Source organism: Quercus robur, chromosome 7, assembly GCF_932294415.1.
Source record: "Quercus robur chromosome 7, dhQueRobu3.1, whole genome shotgun sequence".
Taxonomy (NCBI): domain Eukaryota; kingdom Viridiplantae; phylum Streptophyta; class Magnoliopsida; order Fagales; family Fagaceae; genus Quercus; species Quercus robur.
This window is the reverse complement of record NC_065540.1, coordinates 8,713,531-8,740,525: the sequence shown is the minus strand read 5'-3', so window position 1 is coordinate 8,740,525 and position 26,995 is coordinate 8,713,531. Positions and strand designations below refer to the sequence as shown.

Genomic DNA, 26,995 nt, shown 5'->3' with positions numbered 1-26,995 from the left:
GCCCAAGTTTAACGAACCCTCGAACAAAATTTTAGACTAGCACTCAGTCCAAAGGGGATGGTAGACATTGCCCCCCCCTTGCATTAAATGTAATGGCACATGCAAGCTCCCATTATACAACGATAGGATGAGCACCCTAAAAGCACATCCATTCAAATAACGTGAAGGATGGTGTGTTGTCATATTCCTCTAATTTTTATTAGAAACTAGTTCTAATACCACTTAAGAATAATTTATAAATACCACGAAGAGGTTTTAAAAAATATATATATTCTAAGTGCCTTTTCATTGGCTTAATCTTTTGATTATCTCTAATCAAAATTATTGGTTGATCAGAAACCTAGGAAGTAAGTTGTTTAAATCTTATGGGGGTTGGAATTGGTGGATTCTATCTCACTTGACACATTGCTCGATTGGTATCTTTGATGTGATCTCCTTATCGAGAAATTTATCTCCTACACAAATTTTTGTATTCCCCAAATAAGTTGACCTGAAAATAGAACAATTTTTTTTTTGTCCCTTTATTAACTTATAAATAAAATTTGCAACATGCATATGATTATGCAGTAAATATATACTCGATAGTAATAGGTTTTGATAAATGTTTAGCAATAAAAAACCTCGAGGTGAAGCAGCCAACCACCAATTGGTCTCAAAACCTTGGGAAGAAGTGAGCTAACCTATAAACTATAGAGGGTATAGTTACGCGGAAATCTCCCTGTTTGTCCAGCTAGCCAACAAGGCAGCGCTGTTCTCGCGAATCCTGTGAGTCACTCACTATATCCTTTGCTTCAACGCTTCAGAGTAATAACTCCGTAATCAGCACTGTTATACTTTAATAATAGTTAAAAAAAAAAACGAGGACAAAATTGAGACAGTGTGCAAGCTACATTAGTGATTAGACCAACCCTATGTCCCAGTGTACTAGTTGTAATCAATAAACGTACTGCATTTTTGTAAGTCTATCACTTTCTCTGTACACAACAGAGCTTTCCTGACCCAGATCCTCTCCCTACTAGCCTACTAAACTACGACTCTAATTCTCCCTAAGCTTTTCTTAGACCTACAATTTGCTGCCAAGTTTTAAGTTTTAAGTGTATATTTTATCATTAAAAAAAGTTAAAAAAATAAAAGTATATTTTACCAATTATTTTTTAATAATTTCTTTGTTACCACTTACCACCTTGCCTCGATATTGTATATCACTCTCTCTCAGATTTGAATCAGGAACTCTCCTCATTCTTTCCTCTCTCTCTCTCTCTCTCTCTTTCTCTCATATATTTGTAGCCAAAGTTCTTAACTTGCAACCTTCCCTTTAGAACTACTACCACTTTAGTTGAAAGTTGAAACCTCTTCAACTCTTTCATGGTGCTGAGATTCGTACCTACTTGAACAACATTTCAAGCTTTGTTTCTGTTTATCTTTCTTTTTTCTAATACAGTTTCATCTTTTGGTGAAACAAAACTCGTTTCTGTACCAGACTCTGATGATGGCTCAAAAGCACTTATTACACGAGCTACTGAAAGAAGACCAAGAACCGTTCCAACTCAAGAACTACATTGCTGACAGACGCTGCCAACTCAAAAGCTCTTCACCAAATACACATTTACAAGTCAAGAAACGAAAACCCATCTCAGAAACTCCAAGCTTTCCTGGGAATTTTTGCAAAAACGCTTGCTTTTTCACTTTCCAAGACTCACCAGACCTCAGAAAACCGAAATCTCCACTCTTTGAATTCTCATCTCCAGCTAAAAGTCCCTGCAGGACCCCAAATGCCATTTTTCTTCACATTCCTGCTAGAACTGCAGCTCTTCTTCTTGACGCCGCTTTGAGAATTCAGAAACATTCATCATCATCATCATCAGCTTCAGCTTCAAAGTCCAAAACCCAGAACAAAAACTACGGGTTTGGTCTATTTGGTTCAATATTAAAGAGACTAACAAATCGTAGCAAAAAGCGTGAAATTGAAAGTGGTGATGGGGTTAAGGTTGTTTCAGTAAAAGACATTCTGAGGTGGGACTCATCAGGTGTTGGACACAGAAAAAGTAGTTCCAATGAGAGCATGAAAATGCAGAAACAAATGGTGGCTTTGGAGGACAACAAAAGTGCTAGCAGTGAGTTAAGTTTAAGCCATTCTTGTTCTTGTAATGGTAGGCCTAGCAGTGCTGTTTGGTCGGAAAGCAATGAAGACAAGTCTTTGGATTTGGATTCTTCTATTAGTAGCCAATCTGTGGACTTAGAAGTTATTGAATTCTTAACCAAACAGAGACCAGAAACAGACTTTGCTTGCTGTGATAAGCACTTTTGTGAAAGTCCTTTTCGTTTTGTGCTTCAAAGGAGCCCTTCTTCCTCCTCCGGTCGCCGGACGCCGGAGTTCCAGTCGCCGGCGGCATCCCCTAGTCGCCACAAAAATGAGGTTTGCCACTATGCATTTTTTTTACTTTTGTTACCAATAAATTTACTGTTATGTTTATCTCTTTTAGTGTACTCTTTTTTGGGACCAATTTCAAGTTTTTGAAATTTACCATATTATAAAAATGTTGTGTGTGCACACATTGGACTGTCCGAGTTGACTCGTGACTCAATTGGGGTGGAGTGGACGTGTGTATGAATTGTCGGCAATTTGATCCATGTTCTGCAAAATTGGCCGGAATGTTGTCAGTATATGACAAGTGTACCCCATAAATCTACCTTGTAATTGTGATTGACTTGTTCATTTTCAGGGTTATATATGCCATTTAAGAATTTTTCTATTTTAACTTCAACCCCTTCTTGTATTTTCATATAATTGTACTTCAGATTATGTCTCTGCCATGCAAATCTTTTTTTAGGGCCTCATGTAGATACTGTATATATTATTTTCCTGAAAAGGACAATTGCGTTTTTGTTTCTTTTGTTGGTTGTTGTTTCACATCAATAAACTCCGACATCCCTCTTACTAGAATATAGTTTGTGTGTTTTATTTTCTGAAAATTACTATGGAAAGGTCAACAGCCAACCAATTGTGATCCGGGTCTTAATCAAAATTCATGAATGTTACAATGACAATTAAAAAAATAATAATCATAATTGTAGCTCAATTATGAAAATGATTTATGATTATGCTAAATTTGAGGTTGTTATGAATTTGGATAGGAAAAAGAGACTAGTGGAGCTGAGAATTTAAAAAAATTCCAAGAAGTTGAAGAGGAGGAAGATAAGGAACAGTGCAGTCCAGTCTCTGTATTGGATCCTGTATTCGAGGACGATGACGATGGTCATGATGTTGAAGATGATGACGAGGACAAGGACTACGGTTATGATCATGAATGCAGCTTTGCCATTGTACAGAGTATGTAACAAATTAAACTAAACAAGTACTGTTTGAATTAATTTTTTTCTATAAGTATGTGTTGGGTGTGTGAGTTCCTTCTTAATGAGCCAACTTAAAATTTGTACTAGATGCTTGTGTTTGATGGTAACTTTAGTGTTTGGTACAATAATGCATGAGGGTTGTGGTTGTAGGATTGTGTTGATTTGAACCATGGTATCAATGTGGGATCCATTGAAGATTGGGGTAAAAATGCCCCTGTATTCTGCTCATTGGGTATACATCAATCTCTTGTTAATGTGACCTGCTTTTGTCGATTAGGTAGACACAACCAAAGTTGCCTTAACTTCAAATGTGACCCACATAAGATGTTAGGAGTTCTGTCTTAATTGTGGTAGTCTCTTCAATTCATTGGACCGTGTAATCATCAAACTAATTCATCTGAATTAAGTGAGTACTTTTTTGTTACTCTCAGTCCCCATTTTGATATGTTGCAGCTAAAGGGTGAAAAAAAAAAAAAAAAAAAGCAATAGTACCCAAAAGAAATTTAAAAATTTTCTTACATATGTATAGTAACTGAATTTCACTTATTCCTATTATCTAACAAGTGCTATTTTTTATTCTTTTTCTTCTTATACATATATAATTATATACTTTGAAACTATATACATCTAAGGGGAAACTAGAAGCCTCAAAACCCAAAAATAGTTGTTCTTTTCATTATTGTAACTTCATTTGTGACCCTACATACACTGCAAGGCCTTAACATTTTTGTGACAGGCCCCTGCGAATTATTAATGGACTTCTTCATTATTTCTTAGATGTAGACTTGACATTTTTGTTGTCGATGCTGCTGTTCAGAAATTTACTTTGGTGAAACCTTTTGAACAATAAGTTCAAAATCTACTGGTATATTGTGCACTGAGAGCACAGTGGATATGAGATTGTCCAGTAGGAATTATCATTTTCCATGTTCTTCATTGTAGGAAGTGAATCTCTTTTGTACTTGATTTCTCCTGAGTGTCAGGTGCAAATAAATGTGAAAGTTTATAGTACAGACAAAGTCAGTCCATGTGGATTGAGACTGATCAGGCATGTTAAGTTAAATTCAAACTTGGAACTAGCTTCAAACCAGCAATATTAAATTGAGAACCATTAAAATTTATAATGTTCAAGTAGCATCTAATATTATTACAATGTTTATCACTCTAAATATACAAATTAGTGAATTACTTACATCCACCCTTCAAATTCAAGGCATTAGCAATCGTGTTGTGAACAAAGTATATGGTAATTCTGGATTCCTTATTTTGGTTGGTTTTTAGTATTTTAGGTATTGCCCATCATTCAGTTGTATTGTCCAAATTGATTGAGTGGATGTATATATATTGCATTAATCCAGCTTACCGGTCTTTGAACTAACAAAATGATAATTTGTGAAGTTTCTCCAGCATATTTGTACTTGACTCCCTATCATTGTTTGAGTAGATTGTGCTATAAGTTTGCTATAGCTATATCTAAGATAGTAATGCTGCAAGATTAATTGTTAAACTAAATCAACTAATAGATTTATAATAGCAATTTATTCTTGATTTGTTACGTACTTAGTGCCAAATTTTATCCATCGTCAAGCAAGTGATTTATTGTCCTTTTGTTTACTTGTTTGATATTTACAGGAGCAAAGAAGCAGCTATTGCACAAGCTTCGTAGATTTGAGAAATTGGCAGAATTAGATCCAATTGAACTTGAGAAAAGAATGTTGGAAGATGAACAAGATGATGACTATGATAACAATATTTATGACCTCAACGAAGAAGAGGACTGTGAAGATGGGATGGAAACATCACATATGGAAACAAATGTTGATGGCTTTCTTACAGAAGTGCTCAGTAAATCAAACATCCATAGTTTACGCCGAATCCCAGAAGATATGAAGAGATTGGTTTCAGATCTCATTGTTGAGGAAGGAAGAGAACAGAATGCCTTTGACAACAGAGAAGAGGTGGTGAGTAGGGTATGTAAGAGGTTGGAATCATGGAAAGAGGTAGACTCTAACACCATTGATATGATGGTGGAGCAAGATTTCAGAAGAGAGCTAGATAGGTGGAAGCTAGACCAGGAGCAGGTGGGACAGACAGCATTAGAGATTGAGCTAGCTATCTTTGGATTATTGGTGCAGGAACTGTCAGATGAACTAGTTTGTTTCAGTTGAAATTGATGGGGAAATTTGTCGAAACTGAGGCTACATTCAAATGAATTTTGGTTTAACTTTCTTTTATTTTTTTTAAAATTAAATTTTAAGTGGAGCATAGTCTAACTTGCATTATGAAGGGATAGGCTAAATAGGTAGATGACTCAAGAGGGGGAAGAAGGATGTGAGTTAGATGAACATGGTATTATGTAAATGGATCATGTAAGTAGTGGGGAATGGTGTATTTATCCTTGCTTAATGGAACATGACATGTACAATTAGTAGTGCTTTATATATTATAGATTTGTCCCTATTTTTTCTTGTGTTTCTGTGCTCAAGGTTTGTATGTATCTGTATGTAGGAGCTTAATGCTTAATGCTTAGCAGAGACATGCTTACCAATTAACACCTCAAATTCATGTTTCCTGGTTATTGCAGAAGTAGGAAAATACTAGCTACTTTTATAAAAGAAAAGTTGTAGGCCATACTAGTTACTTTCTCAGGCTTCATTTCTGTCTACCTGCTTTGAGCCCAAACACTAGTCTTTTAATGTGTATTTATGTTGTCTGAACCAGAAAGGAGTTTGAACCAAGGTTGTCAAAATTGAGATCCTACATAGGATCGTGGGAGGTAGGTGGGATCGTGGATCGTAGGATTAGATCGTGAATCGTAAGATCCTACATTATTTGAGAAAAAAACAAAAAATACACATTGGTATGTTAAATAATCACATAAATTATACATTCATTGATATAATTACCATACATTACTACATTCATTTGTAGCATTATTTAAAGATGCCAAAAATCTCAAAATGTGACACTCTATTAGAATATTTTTTATTTGAGTTTAACTGATACTCTCTCTATATTAGAGTGGAAAAACTTGATCTATTGGGATTTATTTTTCATTTGGGTCCAACTGAGCCTTCTATCAAGTTAAAGAAGATTACAAGAAACCAAGGTTGTTTGGGATTGTCAGAATCGTACGATCCTACCAATCCTGAACGATCGCAAAAATCTTTGAAAGATTTAGATCGTTTTGGGTAGGTGAGATCGTAAAATCGTAGGATCGTAAGATCCAGATCGGGATTTTGACAACCATGGTTTGAACTTTGGACATCCTAATTTTGATTTTTCTAGTGCCCATGTGTGCGAATTTATCTGTATGTAGAGAGCCTAATACTTCCCAAAATCATGCTTACCAGTTAATGCCAGACATTGTTCTCCATCTCCTCTTGCATTCTCAATGAGATGACCTCAAATTAGAATGTTTAAGTGTGTGTTGTGCGGACATATGTTGATTATGAAGAGCTCTGATAGTAACTTGATTAGTCCATTTGGGGTGTAAGCGCAGATGTGACTAGTCATTTTTTCGGATCGGAGAGGGAATAAAGTGAAGGTAGAGCTGCAAGCTCCTTTCTTTCTTTTGTGTTTTTGTTTTTGGCCTAAAGAGCAGCAGGCTTCTGTTCCAAGAGTGTTATGAATTTTCCTGATTAAAAACTTGGGGGGGAATAAAGCTATATAGTGCAAGTCACAAGCAAGGTACAAATTGATGAATACAACTTCCACTTTTTTCTTTTCAGTTTCTTTTATGAAAATTGAAAAGTTAGTAAGAGGGTATGGCCGTATGGGATTGGATGTGTATGTGTTTTTATTTTATTTTATTTTTTTAATTTTTAATTTTATTTTAAATGTTAACTTATTATTTTAAAGCCCCATATCTTTTTAGGTATAAAATATAATTATACTTTTCTCAATTTTCAGAAAATAACTTTCAAACAAAAAGTAATCTAAATCCAATCATTTATTGTTTTTCCAACTGAGAAGACAATCAAAATATTTCTATATTTGTTTGGCCATTAAGCTATTGTCTTTTCCTCGTATCCGACACTATGAGGGCATTGTCATTAATATTCCTAACTCTTTGTAAATTAGCTAGTGATGGGACAATCCATCTAACACCCAAAATTATTGACCTAATGCAGCTAAGAAATTTTTTTTTGTTCATATATACCTCACACTACCATTAGTCCATTACCATATCAGGATTCAGGACTTATGTCATCTTAACTTTCTAAAGAGAAGAAATATACTGGTAGAAGATAACATCCAAGAACCAACTTCTAAGAGAAAAATTTCAAAGAGAATGAACTATCTTATTTTACTATATAAAAAAAAAAAAAAAAAAAGAAAAAAGAAGAAAAAAAGAAGAAGGTTTTGAATGGGGTATACTCCAAGGACTTTATTATTGTTCATTTTCACTTCTTGTTACTTAAGCTTACTAATGAAGCAACTACTTGGCAGAAAATTCCAAATTTTCTTATTTAGGATCTTTAGTTGATCTAGGATGTGACAATGTTGTTTGGATTGGGTGTAGAATACAAACCCAGACCATGATGGAATATTCTAACCTTTATTTTGTTGAAAAAAAGAGAGCAAAATATTAAGGGTCCGTTTGTTTCGGTGGTAAAGAAAATCGGGAAAATATTTTACATCCTTGAGGGTGTTTGGGTATGCATGAAAATTCGGTCAAATTGAAAATGAATTTCAATTGACCGTAAAATAGAGTCTCACAACTGAAAACCAATTACAGTTTTATTTTACCTTCAAACCATTTCCTCCTCAGAAAATTTCTCTCCTCACTCACTCTCATCACTCACGCCAAGTCCAAGCCGAAGGACGGAGAGAGCTATCGCCGGTGAAGCCCAGATCCAGTCCCCGACCCACTGCCCCGCCAGTTTGATTGCACCGCTCAAACCCATCGCCGATCTGATCGTGCCGCCTTAGCTTCTTTGTCATGCTCAAACCCATCTCCGATGAACCCAGCTAAACCCACCCCCATTTCACCACATCCCAGTCCTCGACCCACGGCCTCATCGTCGTGCCTGCAAGCTCCTTGGTGAAGGTAGTTTCACATCTACTTCACCTTTGTCCTCTCTCTCACTCATCAGACCCATCCTTCTTCTACCCACGCCGTCACTGCCTTAATTTTTTTTTTTTTTTTTGATTGTAAAATAACATTTTTCTTGGGTTTTGGAGGATTGGTGGTTGAGGTGATTCATGGGTTTCAGTGGTTGTGGGTTGGGGGTGAGTTTAAGCGTTGATGGTGGTCAATTGGGGGTGGTGGATCGTTGGCTATGGTGGTTTGTGGGTTTCAATGGTGGTTTTTCATCAACGTCGCCACTATCTCTCTTTCCCTCAATCTCTCAATCTTTCTCTCTTTGATCTCTGATTTTTTTTTGTTTTTTGTTTTTTTGTTGTTGTTGTTGTGGTGGTGTGGGTAGTGGTGTTTTGGTGGTTTTTGTGTTGTGTGGTGGTGGATTTTCTGATATAAAATTTGTTTGGAAGCTGAGAAAATGGATAAGAAAATGTGAAAAATTTGTAGGAAAATAGCATTTTCAAAATATCACCAAATACTAGAAATCGTTTTCCGGATTATTTTCCTTTGCACACCCAAACGCTCGGATTTTAATTTCCTTAAGGGAATTCATTTTCCCCTGCTTTCATTTTACATTCGAAATTCGATTTACATCGAACCAAACGGACCCTAAGTAAACCTTGTTTTGAAAAATTATACAAAAACCATTTATGAGAATTGAAAGTATTTCTTCAAAGGGATGAGTTTACACACAAAATATCTTGCAAAATGTGATTGGTCAAGTCATCTATCACTACTCATTAATGACACTAGAGTATTAGACACAATTTTTTAAAGTCGAACAAGTTACCTAGTCTTACTTTAAATTTCAAGTTTTCTTATTATAAAATTATGACTTTATGAATAAAATAGTAAATAACATTGATAGATATGAAATTTGATATGTGTTAAGAACATAGAGAAAATGTAATGCAACAAGAAGATTTTTAAAATATCAATCTCATTAAAAACATTAAGTAGTGTAATATTAATTAAAATTACACTGGGTATACAAACTTTAAATAACATGAAGTACTTACAAGTTACAAGTACAAGGTATTTGGGAGAATTGAATTGAATTCTCAATAGAAATATCTAGAATACAATTTTACTAAGAAGGTGATCAACTCACATAGGAGAATGAGGAAATTGAGTGGTGGAATGAGTGATAGAATCCTCCTCTGAAAACCTGGTTTATATAGACTTGTGAATCGACCGTAGAGAATGATTGTCTTCTTGACTTGAGAGTTGAGAGCACCGAAAAGACGAAAACAATGCTTTTTCTTGATAGGGCAAAAATGGATTGACCCATTTGGCAAATTTATCAATTAATTATTCAAGTTAATTAATTAAGTCAATTTAACATGTAATGGCGTGATATCACAAACAAATCACCGCAATGGAAAATAAATTTGACAAGGGTAATTTGTTTACGAAGGGGAAAAACCACCAAGGCAAAATCCCACAAGGTTATCACTCTTGAGAATCTACTATTATCAATAACAAGTGGTTACAAGTAAAAAGAATCCCAGTATTTAATACCAACCTACAGTTAAACCCTTACCTCAATACCTAATTAGACTTGTATTGTAGCGGCAATCTCTCCGTTTAATACATGAATCTCAGTACGTGACTAATCAATGATGCACGGATCTTAGTACGTGACTAACCAATGATGCACAGATCTTAGTACATGACTAACACACCAACTTGAGGAAGATGTTGGCTGCAAAGTTTTTCAGTTCATCAACAATGAAGATCAGGAAGCTCATTGGTCACAAAACCCTTGGCGTAAATACGCAGTAGCTTTTACTGAGAATATGATGAACTAGAGCAAATTCTGTCTCCGGTCACAATATGCATGTATTCTGTTTTTAACATCTTGCATTACTTGTGACGACTCTTAAAATAATCCTTATATATGTCTAGGGTTGTGAGAAAAGAAACCTTACACAAATACTCAAGGATATGCGTATAATTAGATTTGAAAAACTTGATTTCGTAATTCTCGATAGATACAGCTTGTGTCGAGCTTTTGTTGAGTTTCAATAGTGATTCTCGATAGAAAGGATTCTGTCGAGACTTTTATTGAGTTTTAATGAGCAGCACATTCTTCACTTGTTTCTTGGTCAGAGTTGCATGGTTTCAGTACTTAACTTGAACACTTGTTTCTTGAAGTACTAAACCTATTCTAGATCTATCCAATTACAAGTAAAATACATTTTGTCAAATGATTAGCCAATTACATAAATATATCCCTAACATTTTTTACTTTACATCGAAAGTACTTTTGACTATATATATAAAGTGAGGAGGAGAATTTGAATTCAAACGGTATATGCTAAAAATTCCTAAAAATGTCATTGGCCAAAATTTTCAATTATTACGGCTGGATTTCAAAACAATCATGATTTTAATGGATTTAAATATTTAATAACCATTAAATTTAACAAGCATGCAAGCTTATAAAACATAGGAGTGGAATAAGATTATGAAAAATTTCCACATATTATAAAAGATATAGTATTTAGTGTCATGTATTGTTATAGGGTCTACTCTACAATTGATTTTCGACATTTATTTATTTTTGTCATAGTGGTCTTTATTTCATTTTACATGAGTAGCTGTAGTTGCCAACTTTACCCATAATCTGTAGTCTGCACTCTCAGTAAGGTGACCCCCTCCGAGCATTGCCAAGTTGATTTGGAACAAGCTATCTTTAGATACGAATTTTCCTTTTCAGAGCTTGTCAGATTGTGATCAGTGCCATAATTTATTTAAAGAAAGGATGGGCGTGGAAAGCAAAAGCCACCTGCCTCACCAAGGAAACATGGCAGCCTATTCTCCAGAAAATAATGCGTTTTTTGTTGGATGTAACTCATGTAAGGTATGATCAGAGGAGAGGGCAATATGTAAACATTGCCAAGTTGGTTTGGAATAGAAAAAAATTTGAGAATAAATTGGTAAAAATATATTTCAAATTTTATTTAAAATACTTACAAAATAGGACACCCTCTTATTAATCTATGTCTTAAAAATAATCTTATCCAACATTAAAAAAAAAAAAAAATGACACTAGACCCAAAAAAAAAGCATCATTGCACTTGTGAAGTGCAAGGCTAGTGTGTGTATATATATATATATATATATATTTAATAACCAGAGGTAGTGTATAGGCTCCATAACTGTGAGAGAGCAAAGAGCTTTGGTGGGCGATTCACCATTTGATTCTGGACCGATGGAGTGCTCCTGAGCCCATTGAAATCTTAGCCCAGAAGCACAAAATGGGCTTCTATTTTTTTTTTTTTTTAATTGAGAGGAAAATGGGCTTCTAATTAGTTGTAAGAGTAAAATATATTTATACTCCTTAAACTTTTACTCAACTACATTTAGAAATTTTGAAGAAATTTCATTATTTATTTTCAAAAAAGTAAAAAACTATTATAATAATTTATTATTTTTTCTTTGAAAATGATCATAAGTTAACAGCTTTTGTTATGTATCTTATTGCGAGAGTTGTATATATTCTCCATTATTTTTTATCTTATTTTTTTATAATTTAAAAAATTTCTATGAATTAAACGTGTATTACTTACTTACTTAATGTATAATAAAATTAGAAGTCTAAGGTTTGAATTTTGGATAATTCAATTATCGTAATAAGCGGAAGAAAGGACCATGCAAAACCACTAAATTACAAGGCTTTTAGCATAGTTAAGAAGCCATGTGTTTCCATCATGAGTGTCATAGCTTTATGTTAGTACTTTTTTTTTTGTTTTATTTATTTATTAAAGCTGATCAAATAATTCTCTCTAATTATATTACCTTTTTTTTAGACTCATTACAAAATATCATAAGGAATCTAATATAAAGTGCTTTACTCAAATTACAGCATCGAGGTAAATTAATATAAACCACCACTCAAAATAATAATTAAACAATTCCTGTTATTATGCATGTTTTAATATAGTGTGAACTTAAGATATTAATCAATCCTTGGACAATTTAACATGATGAGCTGCTCAGTGTGCTCATTAGCTAGTCAGGCACTCTCTTTTTATAGTCTTTTGTTCATGATTATATTTATATGCAATGAATTATATATATAGGATTGGGAAAGATACTTTTTGTTGTCAAATATTTCCACCATCTATGAAGTCAAGAACTCACATTCCAAAAATAATAAATAAAAAAAATTCATTGATAACGTGACCAACATATATATTGGCTGAATAACCAAAAGTAACTAATGTCGATCTTTTTCACGATGATAGCATGAAACTCAAATTGGTTCTCCTTCAAGTTCATACTAAACTTATTAACCATATGCCATGTAAGAATTTTTTATTAAATGACTGTATGGCCTCAGGATTGAGACCAAAATTTTCCATTCTTATCGCTAAATTGACCAATTGACAAATTGTAATGTGTGGTCAGATAAAAGATTAGCTTCTTTGTAGAAAAAAAAGTATGTTATTAATTGTATCATGTAAAGCTTTCCGTTCCCACGTGGGAAATATTTAAAGATTTTGTATTTTAGACCACGTTTAAAACCACTGCTCCTCTTATCTTCCTCGTGCATTAAAAACCCTCGAAAGCTGCTTCTCTCATCTCCATTCTCCGCCTAATTAATGTTAGTATAAATTCTCTGTCTCGGCTAATGTTTGTGTTCAGAATTTTTAAAATACTTGACTAATTCTTAGGTTAGTACAATTTCTATGTCATACCCATCTTAGTAATTTGGAAAAATTGTTTCAAATAGTCCTCAAATTTTCGTTACGAGAGTTGAATTAGGACCTCATAAATACATCGTAAGTATGAGGTTTGAAACTACTAAACCAATTTCTTAGGGTTATTTTTACGTTTGAGTTTGTGAGTTTGAGTTACGTGTACGGATAAGTCACGTACATAATTCATATTCATGGCTCTTAGAGAGGAATCATCACCTACAAACTCAGACATCATGTACCACCAATGTAATTCACACTTGCAAACTCAACCACAAAGTGGCATGCAAAAGAGAAGGGCAGGGAGGAAGAAGTTCCAGGAGACGCGGCACCCGGTCTACAAAGGCGTTCGGGAAAGGAATGGGAAATGGGTTTGCGAGCTTAGGCAACCTAAAAAGAAATCTCGTGTATGGCTCGGGACTTGGCCTTGTCCAGACATGGCTGCTAAGGCTTATGATGTAGCTGCCTTAGCTCTCAAGGGCGAGTCTGCTTCTTTGAATTTTCCTGAAGCGGCATGTGTTCTACCACGCGTTAAATCTTCATCTTCCATAAGAGACATACAGTGTGCTGCAACAAAGGCTGCACAGGCATTTCCTTGTGTAAATCCATCATGTTCTTCTTCATTCTCGTCCTCATCGTTGCCTTTGTCCTTGTCCATGGCTGCAGCTTCTAGAAAATTGTTCTTGGACGAGGAGGAGTTGTTTAACATGCCGAGGTTACTTGATAGTATGGCAGAGGGGTTGATTATTACACCCCTATCCATGCAAAAGGGGTTCAATTGGGATGATTTGGAAAATAATACTATGGACCTCACTCTATGGAGAGACTGACATTAGTCACATTATTATCTCATATTTTCCCTTTAAATTACGATTAATGTGTTTGGGTTTGTTTTGTTCATAAATATAATTCTAGCACATCTCACCAGTCACACCCAGCTGGCTTTCCACTACACTATTATAGAGCTTATACTGAATGAAAATGAGATGATTAACATCATGTGTTGTTTTATGTTTAAGAAGACAAAGAACTGACTTTATTAGAACCTACACAACATGAGAGAAATGGCATTTAACAGAAACATTTAAAAGTGTAGGTCCAATATATTGGACGTAGCCAATCCCAGATAAAATAGTTGAGTCTTTTGATGTTTATTTGTGAGTCCAAGACAACGACCAAAAATCTGTTGAATAAAAGCAAAGTTTTTGACTTAATGCATTTTTCATAAAGTTAGTTGTACAAGTGGGTTTTTGTAGGTTTTTGTAACTCTAATTAAAGTGACTGTACCTATTAAGCATGACTTTTGCAGGGGTTGGAGAGGCAAAAACTCTAAGCTTTTAGAGAGAAGATCTTGGCCTCCATCTAATGTACCTATAATTTTTGAAGAAATATTATCTAGGTTGCATCTTGTTGGTGAGATCTGTCACGACCCAAACTCGATACATGAATTTGTGACCATGACCGACATGTTAATATCAAGCTTGAATATGATATTAACAAGAACCAACTGAACTTTTAAACATAAGCTTTCTTCTTTCTTTTCATTCTTATTTCTTTACTTTCTTGATATAAAATTTTCGGTTAATATTCAGAGCATCTACATTGCACTCAAGAAATAACATAATCCAACAATTATTCAATTTCCACACTTTCACATAATACATTTCTAATTACACTAAAATATACAACTCCAATTAAAATATCCTAAAATACACAATACTACAGAGCTAAACATCAAATTGTTAAATTAGGATCTATACTTTTTAAACTAAAACCAGTTCATTCCAAAACTTGACTAAGGCTCCCTTTGCCCTAGAATAAAACCTGTTGACTGAAAGAGTGGAAGCAGTGAGCTACACAGCTCAGTAAGGGTAAGTTACACAAGAATTTAGTAAGAATGCATGTAAATCAAATCATTTCATTTTATAAATATTTAAATAGGAGAACATCTTTTCATGCATAGTATTTTATACTATTCATAATAATAACTTGTACACATTTTATAGGAAAATAATTGTTCTCCTTTTTCTTATCAGAATAATATTACAAAACCTTTCAGATTGAATTTCTTTAATTTCTTACAAAGTCACCAAATATAATATTGAATATATATATATATATATATATATTATATGTACGTGCAAGTTAGATTTGTAAAACTCATGTGGAAAGTGTGTGAGCTATCTAATAGTACATTTCAGTGAAAAAGCTTGAAAACAATAAAAATGGTAGCTTTGACATCATGATGTCGAGAGAAAAAGAAAGTAATGCAAGGAAAGATAAGATAACAATGGGATGTATGTGGAAAAACCATTTGAAAGGGAGCAAAAAACCATGGGTGAGCAAGGATCAATATCCCTTGCTCTGTCAAGCTTTTGTGTTATGTAAAAATGGAGGTTTCCCTTATACAATGGTGATGTTTTCACTAAAGGAAGGACGTTTTCTCTATCTCACTTCCTTACAAACTTTCTACCATTTTCTCTATTGTTCTTTCCTAGTTCTTACCCTAATAGTTCAGCAACATGTTCCTCTTATGGTCCGAGGAATGTTGCTGGGTACAGGGCAGATGTCATATTATGATTCCCCAATTTGAAACCTAATACAACTGCTGTACTACGTAGTGGCTGGAGGAGAGAGAAAGGGAATACCAAGGTCAGTATATTGGTGTGAAAGGTGACCCTGCCACTACATGGGGAGCAAACCTTGGACAAGAAAAGGGACATTAGGGGGCTTGAGAGCAATGCACGTGTCCCCAACAGTGATCCAGCACAAGCACAGCTAGAGCTGTCTACGGGTTGGGTCGGCTCGGGTTTGGGCCTAACTCGCACTCGACCCGATTAGGTTGGGTTGCTAGAAAATTGACCTGCACTCAACCGAAATACGGGTTAGACTCGCTGAGTTAGGTCATCGGTTGGGGCGGGTCGGATTCAACGATTTGGCGGGTTTGGACCATATATTGGGCTAAATTTGTAGATTCTCATGGATTAAATTCTTTTGAGCCTTTTTGGCCAAAATTGTTGGGCTTTCTAAATTACAAGGATTTAAAAGTTTTTGAATCTTGTTATATCAGATTGGCCCTCTTTTTTACTTCTTTTATATATATATATATATATATATATATATAAAATAGGCCTTCAAGCTTTGCTTGAATCTGTCCAAATTAATATTTCCTAGTAGGCCAGTACCCTTTAAAATGGGCCTTCAAGCTCTACTTGAAACAATTTTAGTCCAAATTTATACTTGCCAATTTCCAGAACCCACATATTGACATTTGGGAACACAAAAATACAAAGTAAAACCTGGGCACAATAGCAAACAAATAAAAACATACAAAATACCATTTTTTTACCACATGTTAAACATCAATAGCATATAAAACCTGAGCATTAATCAAACAAATAAAAATGCACAAAATACCATATTTTTACCACCTGTTAATCATCCACACATTACAACAAATATTTTCCAAATTGCCTAAGCCTAAGGGCTTGGGCACTGGGTAGTACCTCAAAATTGTCTCAAGAAAACTCAGGCATATAAAAGTTAATCTGAACACATATTAAACCTACCAACCATTCCACACATCAAGTAAATTTCCAGAACCACACAGCAGCAAGCATTGCTACAAATACTAGAACATCTTCATAATTCCATATATATATATATAGTAAGCCATAAAGGCAGTAGAGAACGCAGTTACTGCCAGGGCCGGCCCTATACATTTTGGGGCCTAAGGCGAGAACTAAAATGAGGTCTTTTTTATACTTATGTATTAATTAAATTAATATTTATTTAATATTTTTATATTATAATATATTTCATTTAAAATCTATTTTTCTTTCTACTAATAAATCTCTTAATTTTGTGTCAATATTTTTCCAATTACCTGGATCATAAATATTTGAAGGAATATAATTCAACATGTCATTATTATTTTCATTTTCTTCTAGTTGAACACCATTATGGTGAACTTGTTCATTTGTGACATTTTCATCATTATTTTCATTTTCTTCTAAATTCTTTTAAAGTTCATTATCAAGATTTGTTGTATTGCAAAATTGAACATCATTGTTATCTTGCAATTGTATTATTTCATTATCTTCTAACTCTTTTTGGTGAATTTCTTGCTCATTTGTGATATTTTCATCTAAATTTTGTGTTATATTTTGTTTATTACTAATAACAAATTTATTCATTGATCATTTTTGAGACTCAATTATTATTATTATTATTATTTTTTTGAGTTTTTCATATCCAGATGCATATTTTCTAGTAGCCATTTCTAATCAAACAGTATATTTATAAAGACTAAAATAAAAAATAACTTTTAAGTGTAGAGCAAATGAGAAATAGAACCTGATTTATATAAAAAGTATTATTGTAATTTTACTAAATAAGTGTTACCAATCTCAACCTGCATAAATAAAGATTTATTCATTATAGTACCAATAATTTTATATATATATATATAAACACAAGATTAAAAAAAAAAAAAATTAAACGCAACGCTGTACAAGCCCAGCGCCCCAACCTAGCCAAGAAGATGCCTGCCAAGATGGCACCTACAAAAAAACTAAAACAAATCCTATTGCACCTATAACACAAAAAAAACCAGGCTTAACAAAAAAAAAAAAAAAAAGCTTGAAGGCCCAAACGTGGTGAAATGTCCAGCCCACAGCCCAGAGAAAACTTAAGTCTTTAACAAATCTAAAGAAGAGTCTAGAGAAAGGTAGAAAAGCAGAAATCCAAGTACCTCAAAATTCAAAACCCATTTAGCCATTCTTTAGTTCTGCAGAATCAAAACCCAATCGTAGCAGCGGAAAAAAAAAAAAAAAGATGAGATTGGAGGAAGCTTGGTCTAGGGCCGGCCTTGATAGTGGGAGTGGAGAGCAAGAGTTGAGAGAAAAAAATTGAGCAAGAATGAGAAAAAGAAAGGTAATAATTTTAAGGATCTAAGGTTTTTTTATTTGTTTTGATTATTGATTGTTTTGTGGTTAATTTTTTAGACCAGATTTGTAGTTTATTTTGTTGAATTTTGGTTTATCTAGAGCATAATAATATTATTTTTGGGACAATTGATTTTATTTGGACCATTTTTTTTTTTTTTGTGCTACTAATGTTTAACCAGGTATAACAGAAATTTTGTTTTTTGGTTAAAAAGATGTGCCGGATTTTTTTATTCATCTGAAACCAATTTTTTTTTTTTTTTTTTCTACTACTCCTTCTTTTCTAAAATTTTGGGGCCTCCCTTCCACTTGGGGGCCTTAGGCAATTGCCTAATTGGCCTAGTGGAAGGGCCAGCCTGGTTACTGCACAAGTTTGTAAGGCAATAAACCACCAAGGCGGTAGGCAATATTCCCAGCAATATATATAATTAGTTACAATTATGAAATACTATAAGTATTTCCAAAAAATAGCTTTCCTAAAGCAGTAAAGAACTACTCTATTATCTATAGTTAACAAGTCCATTACTTATATTATCTATAGTACAAGTCCATTACTTATAGAAAGGAAATCCTACATAGTAGCTTAGTTTTCCTTTTATAAGCGAGAGTTCATGTATAGTTAGAAAAGCTATACATTTGTCCAAAAAATTACAAGGGCAGAAACATACCCGGTTAGCGATCATTAATCAATACTAACTGTGGTACGCGTACCACCTTTGCTTGAGCAGGAACTAGAACTTGCTGCTGTTGTTGCTTGATTCAAAATTAGAAAAGAAAAAATTGAGGTAATAGATTAAATTTTGCTCAAGTATTTGACACATTTAATAACACTTAATAGACAAGAAGTTTGAAAGTTAAACATATTACCTAAGTCATGAAATTCATCCTCCAAGGCCTCCATCTCATCCTTTGACTTGCGAAAAGAAATTAGGACATGGGCTTGCAGCCAGTTTTGAGCACAAACAAGATTTTGAACCATGAGAGGAGAGAGTGAACTTTGAAATGGATCAAGTATGCGCCCTCCGGTACTAAATGCTAATTCAGAAGCAATCGTAGAAACAGGTACACCCAGCACATCCCTGGCCATTTTGGACAGCACTTGGTATCTATCTAAATTGGCTTTCCACCACCCCAAAAATCTCAAATTTCACATCCCTTCTACTCTCACAATTTTCAGCCAAATATTTTTCAATCTCATTGCTACACTTTATAGACTTCTTAGCCTCTAAGAAACGCACATATCGAGAATTAACCATCACATATGACCAATTGTATCACCTTCTATGTGTGTCCTCTCACTCTCACTTGGTACTACCACATTTGGTGAATCAACACAAGAGTAATAATCATACAACCTATCCATGGTCTTCCTTACCAAATCAACCATCTCATCAGCTACTTCATCCCCATAAATTTCAGAAAAAGAAAACTTCAAAAACCTTATTTTCTTTCTTGGATCAAGAACCACAGCCACATATAAAAGCTGATTAATTTTATCCCTTTTCCCCAATACTTTTCAAATTTAGCTTCCATTTTAGTTGCCATGTTTTTCAAGAGATGATTTTGATATTTAATTAAATAAGCAATATTCTCTTGAATCACAAACATCTCATCAAAGAAGGTATTTAAAGTAACATACAAAGAACTGGAGAACTTATTTGTTACATTGTAAAAAAGTTTCAAGAAACCCATAAATTTCCTACAATTTGAAAATTAACCCCACAAGGAGATCCCAAACCACCACTATTTTTCTTGTTCATAAAGTATGAAGAATAGCTATCATCCTCAAAGTTCATTCTTAGGAACACTTTCTCAATTTTTTTCAGTAGTATCTAACATGAGGTAGATAGAGTTCCACCTAGTAGGTACATCTAGACTTAGTAAACACTTGGATTCAATACCTAACCTCTCCATAAAACTCTTAAAAGTTTGATTTCTATTTAGTGAGGACTTCACATACCTCACCGCTTCACGCACTGCAACAATTTCTTTCAAACCATCCCCCACAATCAGATTTAGGATATGTGCACAACACCTCATGTGCAAGAACTCATGTTCTAAAACAGTCCCCTTCCAATCTTTAGTTACTGTTTGTAAAAATTTAATGGTAGCACCATTAGAGGAAGCATTATCCACTGTCAAGGTGAATATGCCATCAACACCCCACTCACGTAAACAAATCTCAATCTTTTTACCTATAGTCTCCTCTTATGGTTTTCAACTTGACAAAAATTCAAAATTCTCTTATGCAAGTTCCAATCATTATCAATAAAATAACATGTGAGGGACATATAATTCAGATTTTGAATACTAGTCCGTGTGTCCGTAGTAAGGCACACCCCATGACCTTTCAAGGCTTCCCTTAGTTTCCCTCTCTCAACACCATAAATGCCAACTACATCCCTAGCCACAGTTTTATGAGATGGGATATCCCTAATTTGCAACTTAGGTTGTAAGGTTGTTGAATATCTTTGAAACTCACACCCTTCAACAAACCTAAAAGGAAACTTATCTATTCTAATCATTTCAGCAAGTGCCTTTGTAACGACCCAAGGAAAAGCGTTAGCCACATCTGCGCTATACCTTAAAAGGACTAGTCACAATTGAGGCTCCTTGTAGTTGTTAATAAAGCCTAGTTCAACTTAGTAAATACCCGATGTGGGACTTATCATACACCCACACACATCACACACCCATATACATCACACAATCAATCAAATTGGGGCATCACAATCTCCCCCACTTAAATCCCTAACGTCCTCGTTAGGGCCCACTTTGTGGGGTAGCGTCTCTGAGTTCACACGGGATTACTGGGTCGGTTCTGATACCATATGTAACGACCCAAGGAAAAGCGCTAGCCACATCTGCGCTATACCTCAAAAGGACTAATCACAATTGAGGCTCCTTGTAGTTGTTAATAAAGCCCAGTTCAACCCAGTAAATACCCGATGTGGGACTCATCACACACCTACACACATCACACAGTCAATCAAATTGGGGCATCACAGCCTTCATAGAAGCCTCAACAGTAAAGGTTGTTGGTACAAGTTGAAACCTTTCCTCCCTATTCATTTTGGGTTCAAATACTAAGGTTTGTTACCCTTTAAGTGTATCTTTATTAGGGTTCTTAATAGAGTTTGTCACATGATTCAATAAATTAGTAGTACCATGGCCCTTACTATTAACACGATAAGTTTTTTTTGGGCAATAATGGCAAACAGCCTTAAATTGAACCTCACTAATCTTTATTTTTTCAAGGCAAAAAACTTATTTTAGTCCCTACATTTTCACGCAATTCCCACTTTGGTCCCTAACTTTTTTTTCCACCGATTTTAGTCCCTATCCTGGAAAACGCGTCTCGTTTTAGTCCTTGACGTTACATCAAAGACGGAAATTGCACAGCTAGCAAACGGAAAAAATTAAAAATATTAAAATAATGCCCACTGTGTCCACGTGGCTTTCCACGTTAGCCTCTAAATTAAAAAAATTAATTTATTAATTCTAACTAAATAAAAAAATTAAAAACAGAAATAAAAACCAAACCCAGCAAGAACAACAAATTTAAATCCAGCAAATTTAAAACTCAGAAGAACAAGATCAACAAAACACAAACCTAGCAAATTTAAAACCCAAAAAATTAAATTCAAACCCATATTTCAAACCCCCACACCACCAAAACATCAAACACAAAAATCAAATCTAGATTTTCGGCCCCCAAACTTAAAACTCAAAACCCAAATTTTCTTATACTTTCTGAGAAACCAAACACAAACCTCAGATCAAAACCTTAGAGTTGAAACCAAACCACCTCCAACCTCAGATTCAAAGCTATCAAACCCAAATGAAATCAACCTCACTTGACAACAGAACCATCTCCTCTCTTAGCCGACGCTGCTTTCTTCTTGCTCATGTTTGCCTGGGATGTGGGTTTGCATGGAGGTGCTTTCATGGTGGAGATTGTGGGTCTTGGGTTTTGGGTCTTTGGTCATGGAAATTGTTTTGTAGATCGGTGGGTTTGGGTTTCTTGCTCATTCTCTGTATGAAACTCATCGAAGAAGAAGAATCATAGTGTTGTTGTTGTTGTTCTTCGTCTTCATCTTTGTGAAGCTCTCTCTGGCTCTACGTTCTTCGCTGCCTCTTGCGCCATATCGCTTCAAGACCATGAGGAAGAATCAATCTTCGCTGGTGGCGACTCGCGTCGTCTCCTCCCACTCCGCTTGTATCGGCGTCGAGGTAGACCAAGAACTAGTGCGGCGATATTCCGATCTTTCGGCTCAAAATCGATTGGAAGCCCTTGAATTGCAATGACGGGTAAATGAACACGCTTCCAATCTTCCGATGTTAGTGTGGGTGTGATGTAGCCGTGGGTATGGTGGATTTCGGAGTGTTTTGTGGTGTGGGGGGTTTGAAATATGGGTTTGAATTTAATTTTTTGGGTTTTAAATTTGTTGGGTTTGTGTTTTGTTGATCTTGTTCTTGGTTTTAAATTTGCTGGGTTTGGTTTTTATTTCTGTTTTTAATTTTTTTATTTAGTTAAAATTAATAAATTAATTTTTTTAATTTAGAGGCTGACGTGGAAAGCCACGTGGACACAGTCGGCATTATTTTAATATTTTTAATTTTTTCCGTTTGCCAGCTGTACAATTTCCGTCTTTGATGTAACGTCAGGGACTAAAACGAGATGCGTTTTCCAGGATAGGGACTAAAATCGGTGGAAAAAAATTAGGGACCAAAGTGGGAATCGGGTGAAAATGTAGGGACTAAAATGGGTTTTTTGCCTTTTTTCAAAATGATCCCAAGTATTAGACTTTTTCTTATTATTACCACAATTAGCAGCTATCTCACTCACCTTGGCTTTACCATTAGGTTTAGGTGGAAGTGTCTCAGTATTAGTTGGAGTGGCAGTAGGTTCAGCTTGGGTAGCGAGTTCAGCTTGGGTAGTGGGTGTTGTTTGGGAAGGGGGTGCATCACTAAAGGGTTCCATAACCTAAAGACATCAAATTTAAGCATTAGCAAACTATCATAACAATGATACTACTAACCCAGTAACAAGAACACACACAAGTGACACAACAACAACAACAATAGGTCAAAGAGACAACAAAAACAATGACAAAAGTAACAAAAAAACAATAACAAGAAGTTAAAAGAGAAACATCAGAAGAGAAATGATACTTCAGAGAACTCTTAGTTGTTAGGGATTCGACCTTGAAAAGAAAGCAAAAAAAGTAGCCGACTTGAACAACTTTCAACTCTTGTATAAAATTAGGATTTCAATTTTTAAAGTTAGGAAAGCAAAATGACTCAAACAAATGAGCATTAAAATACAATCAGATAAGCAAAATAAAAATGTGTTTGGATTTCATCTTTTTAAATTGGGGGTTCATCTTTTTTTATTTTTATTTTTTAATTTTTACAGTGAAGATACAAGTATATTGATCATAGAAAAAAAAAAAAAAAACCAAGGAATAAAACTAGGTAGATACAAAGCACACTAAAATAATTAATTAAACTAACTATAATGTCTGTCTGTAAAGAGTAAACACAAAAATAAACACAAAGCACTCTCAGAAAAGTGATAACTCAAGTCTTTGAAAATGATAACACAAACGAGCATACTCAAATTAGGGGTCCATCTTTGAAAAGTGATAAATCAAGTTTTTGACCCAACAAATCAAATAAAAAAAATTAGGGTTTCATCTTTGAATCCAATCTCTTGGTCAGTTTGGTCCATAATCTTTAAGTTTTAAATCATTTGAACAAGATGAAAAGGAAGCCGAAACTGAGACAAGGAAAAAGAGGGATGAAAAAGGAAGAAAATTTACTTGATCTGAGACTAGGAAGTCGAAACTGAGAGGCTGAGAAGACCCATGGTGGAAAGAAAGTGAGGTGGCGGTGTTAGGTGTGGTGTGAGGCGGCAGTAGCAGCAACCAGCAACTAGGGTTTGGTTTGTTGGAGTGAATAAATATTTTTATGTAAAGGACTTGTTTGTTTCAAAATAAAAAAGAAAGATTTTGAAATCAACCCTTGAGACTAAAGTGACTAGAGAGCAGAGAGAACAAAGAGAAGACTGATTTATGAGAGAGAGAGAGATGAGGATTGAGGCCTTGAGGCTGAGGGTAATTGGCTAAGTCTAAGGAGTAAGGAGTAAGCCATGGGCATAGGGAAGTGGAACTTTGATTTTGATTTGAAATTTAGCCGTTCTAAATCTTCTAATGAGATTTGGTTAATTTTCTTTTGCGTGTAACTGTGGAAGTTTAGTGCTTTAGTCCAATCACTCTTAGCAACTTAGTGCTTTTGATTTGAAACTTATGGCTTGTTTGAAAGTTTAGAGAGGAAGGAGAGTAGAGGGGAGTAGAGGGGAGTAGAGTAGTGGGGAGGAGAGTAGAGGGGAATAGTTATCCTCTACCTTGTTTGGATGTTTTTAAAATTAGTAAGGGGGAATGGAGTAATTAGCTCTTCCTCTTGTTTGAATGTTTTAAAAATTAGGATGGAGAGGAGAGGAAATGATTTAAATAGACAAATTTACCCCTATTTGAAAATGGATTTGCAACATTGGTCTATGATTAATTTATTAGTTTTGTAAAGTCTTGAACCTGATTATCATTCATCCAAATCTTAGAATATGTTAGTGATTTTTTTTTTTTTTTTGGAGAAGCATAGATAAAAAAAAAAAAAAAAAGTATATACCCAAAAACTAAAAAAAGAAAAAACATATACATACCACTAATACAGAAATAAAAAATAAACAAATAATCCACACCCACACACACCAATAATTAACCTTTGCTTAAAAAATGAACGTATTTCCATTTTTTTGGGTTCAAATTCTCTATCTTTCAAATATCCATCAAAGGAAAACCCCTACTTTACAAAACCCAATTAAGGAAACTGCAAAAAAATAAATGACTGAAAATGTTCTGTTGACTTTCTATCCCAATATTCTCGGAAAACAAACAGGAAGAGAGAGAGAGAGAGAGAGAGAGAGAGAGAGAGAGAGAGAGAGAGAGAGAGAGAGAGAGTACAATGAGGGACTGGACAAGAGGGATGATCTTGACGAGGTCTTTGAAGAGGACGTGATCGACATTTTTGCCACTTGGAGTTGGGGTGAGTGAGGAGTGAGTTGTTGGGAGGTGAGTCGAGGACGAGTTGATGTTGATGTTGATGTTGTTGTTGTCGTTGTCACCTGAAAGCCATGACTTTGGGTCTTCGAAATTCGGATTGTCTTGCAAATCCATCAAACGCTGTGCCTCAAACATTCTTTGGTTTTCTTTGTGATTTGTTTGTGGATCAGTTTTTGTTTGTGGATCAGACGACCCACGATTAGGCGGCGTCTAAATAGTGAGATTCAATTTTTTTTTTCATTCACCTTAAATTTTCTCAGGAAACAAACAAAGATTATTTATATAATCGGTTTGTAATTTTGTTAATTTAGAAAGGGTAAATTGGAGAATTCATTTCGTCAATAATTTATTTACTCTTCTCTCTCTCCAAATCTCTCTAATTTGGGGGAATTAAAAATGAGGGGTTAGAGGTAGTTGAAACCCCTCCAAATCCCTCCCTCTCCTTCCTTAAAAAACTTCCAAATAAGGTAATTGAATTACTCTCCCTCCCTTTACTCTACTCTCCCTCCTTTTTTTTAACTTCCAAATAGGCCATTAGTGTGTATCACTAAACAACTTAGTGCTTTAGTCCAATCACTCTTCTCTCTTCATGTGTTCTCCAAGAAATAACTAAAGTTTTTATTATTATTTTTTTTATTTTTAAATCTGAAACCATTGGTCGGATCGGGTAATATGGGTTTTTGGAGTATTCATTATTTATTAATTTGGAGTATTCATATTGATTATTTATTGATTTATGCTATATGCCCTTGCATGATTTATATCTATTTTCTATAATTATTTATAGCTATATATGAATCATTAGGATTAATTTTCTCATGGTCGTCCTGCAATATATATATATATATATATATATATTTTGAGAAGGTGCAATATATTTATTAAGAGAAAAATTATTGATTTATCTCTCCAATGTAAAGAATTATATGCTACAAACTTCTTCAACCATTAAAATTGCTTTCACTTTTTCTTACTATTGAATCATACAACTTTACGGTTGGTATTATATAGTTTTCAAATGGACACGGTCAAACTTCGGCCCCCATGAAATCTTTTTTTGAAACCAAAGCAGCTAAATAGTAGTCATGTTCACAAAGAAAGGAGAAAAAATATCGTCAATGCTTCAAACTATATGATTGAATTAATCTCATATAATTATTTTTTGCTGTCAGGGATAAATTTGGTTTAATTAAACACAGATTTCTACATCAGAAATTTTAAAAAAATAATGGGAACAAAACCCAGCCTTAAGCAACTGATGGTGTCTTAAAAAACATCCAAAAACCCTAATTAATGTAGCAAGCTTGCTACTCTTCCATCACCACTCCCATTCAACTTTCAAGTCTCTCTTCCTTCACTCTCTTCCCCACGATAGCATTAACCTTGACTTCTCTCACCTTGCTTGTACACCACCTCACTTTCCCTTCAGGATATGATATTCGGTTCACTTTGGCTCTATTCGGTCTTATTCAGTCTACTTTGGTTTTATTTGGTCAACTTTGGTCCTATTCTATCAACTTCTGTCCTACTCGGTCCATTTGGCCCTATGCGGTCCACTTCGGTCTTATATGGTCTAGTTTGGTTGTATTCGGTCCATTCTATCTAGCTCGGTCTTATTCGGTCCACTTTGGTCCCGTTTGGTCTAATTCGGTCCTATTCAGTCCATTAGATCCACTTCGGTTCAATCTGGTCCTATTTGGTCTATTCTGTCCACTTTGGTTCTATTCAGTCCCTTTTGGTCCTATTTGGTTCATTCTGTCTATTTTGGTTTTATTCGGT

The 26,995-nt window shown here is 34.6% G+C and overlaps 2 protein-coding genes across 2 annotated transcripts; both read left to right on the top strand.

Annotated features, from left to right (window-relative positions):
• The first annotated feature begins 1,187 nt into the window (after positions 1-1,187).
• Positions 1,188-5,822, top strand: LOC126692066 (uncharacterized). Its single transcript, XM_050387483.1, has 3 exons — positions 1,188-2,416; positions 3,136-3,331; positions 4,987-5,822. Exons 1-3 carry the CDS (start codon positions 1,487-1,489, stop codon positions 5,520-5,522), a joined length of 1,662 nt encoding a protein of 553 aa, XP_050243440.1. The 5' UTR covers positions 1,188-1,486; the 3' UTR covers positions 5,523-5,822.
• Positions 5,823-13,340: 7,518 nt separating this feature from the next.
• LOC126690981 (dehydration-responsive element-binding protein 1B-like) lies at positions 13,341-13,976 on the top strand. The gene has a single exon (XM_050386069.1). It carries the CDS (start codon positions 13,341-13,343, stop codon positions 13,974-13,976), a length of 636 nt encoding a protein of 211 aa, XP_050242026.1.
• Positions 13,977-26,995: the final 13,019 nt, after the last annotated feature.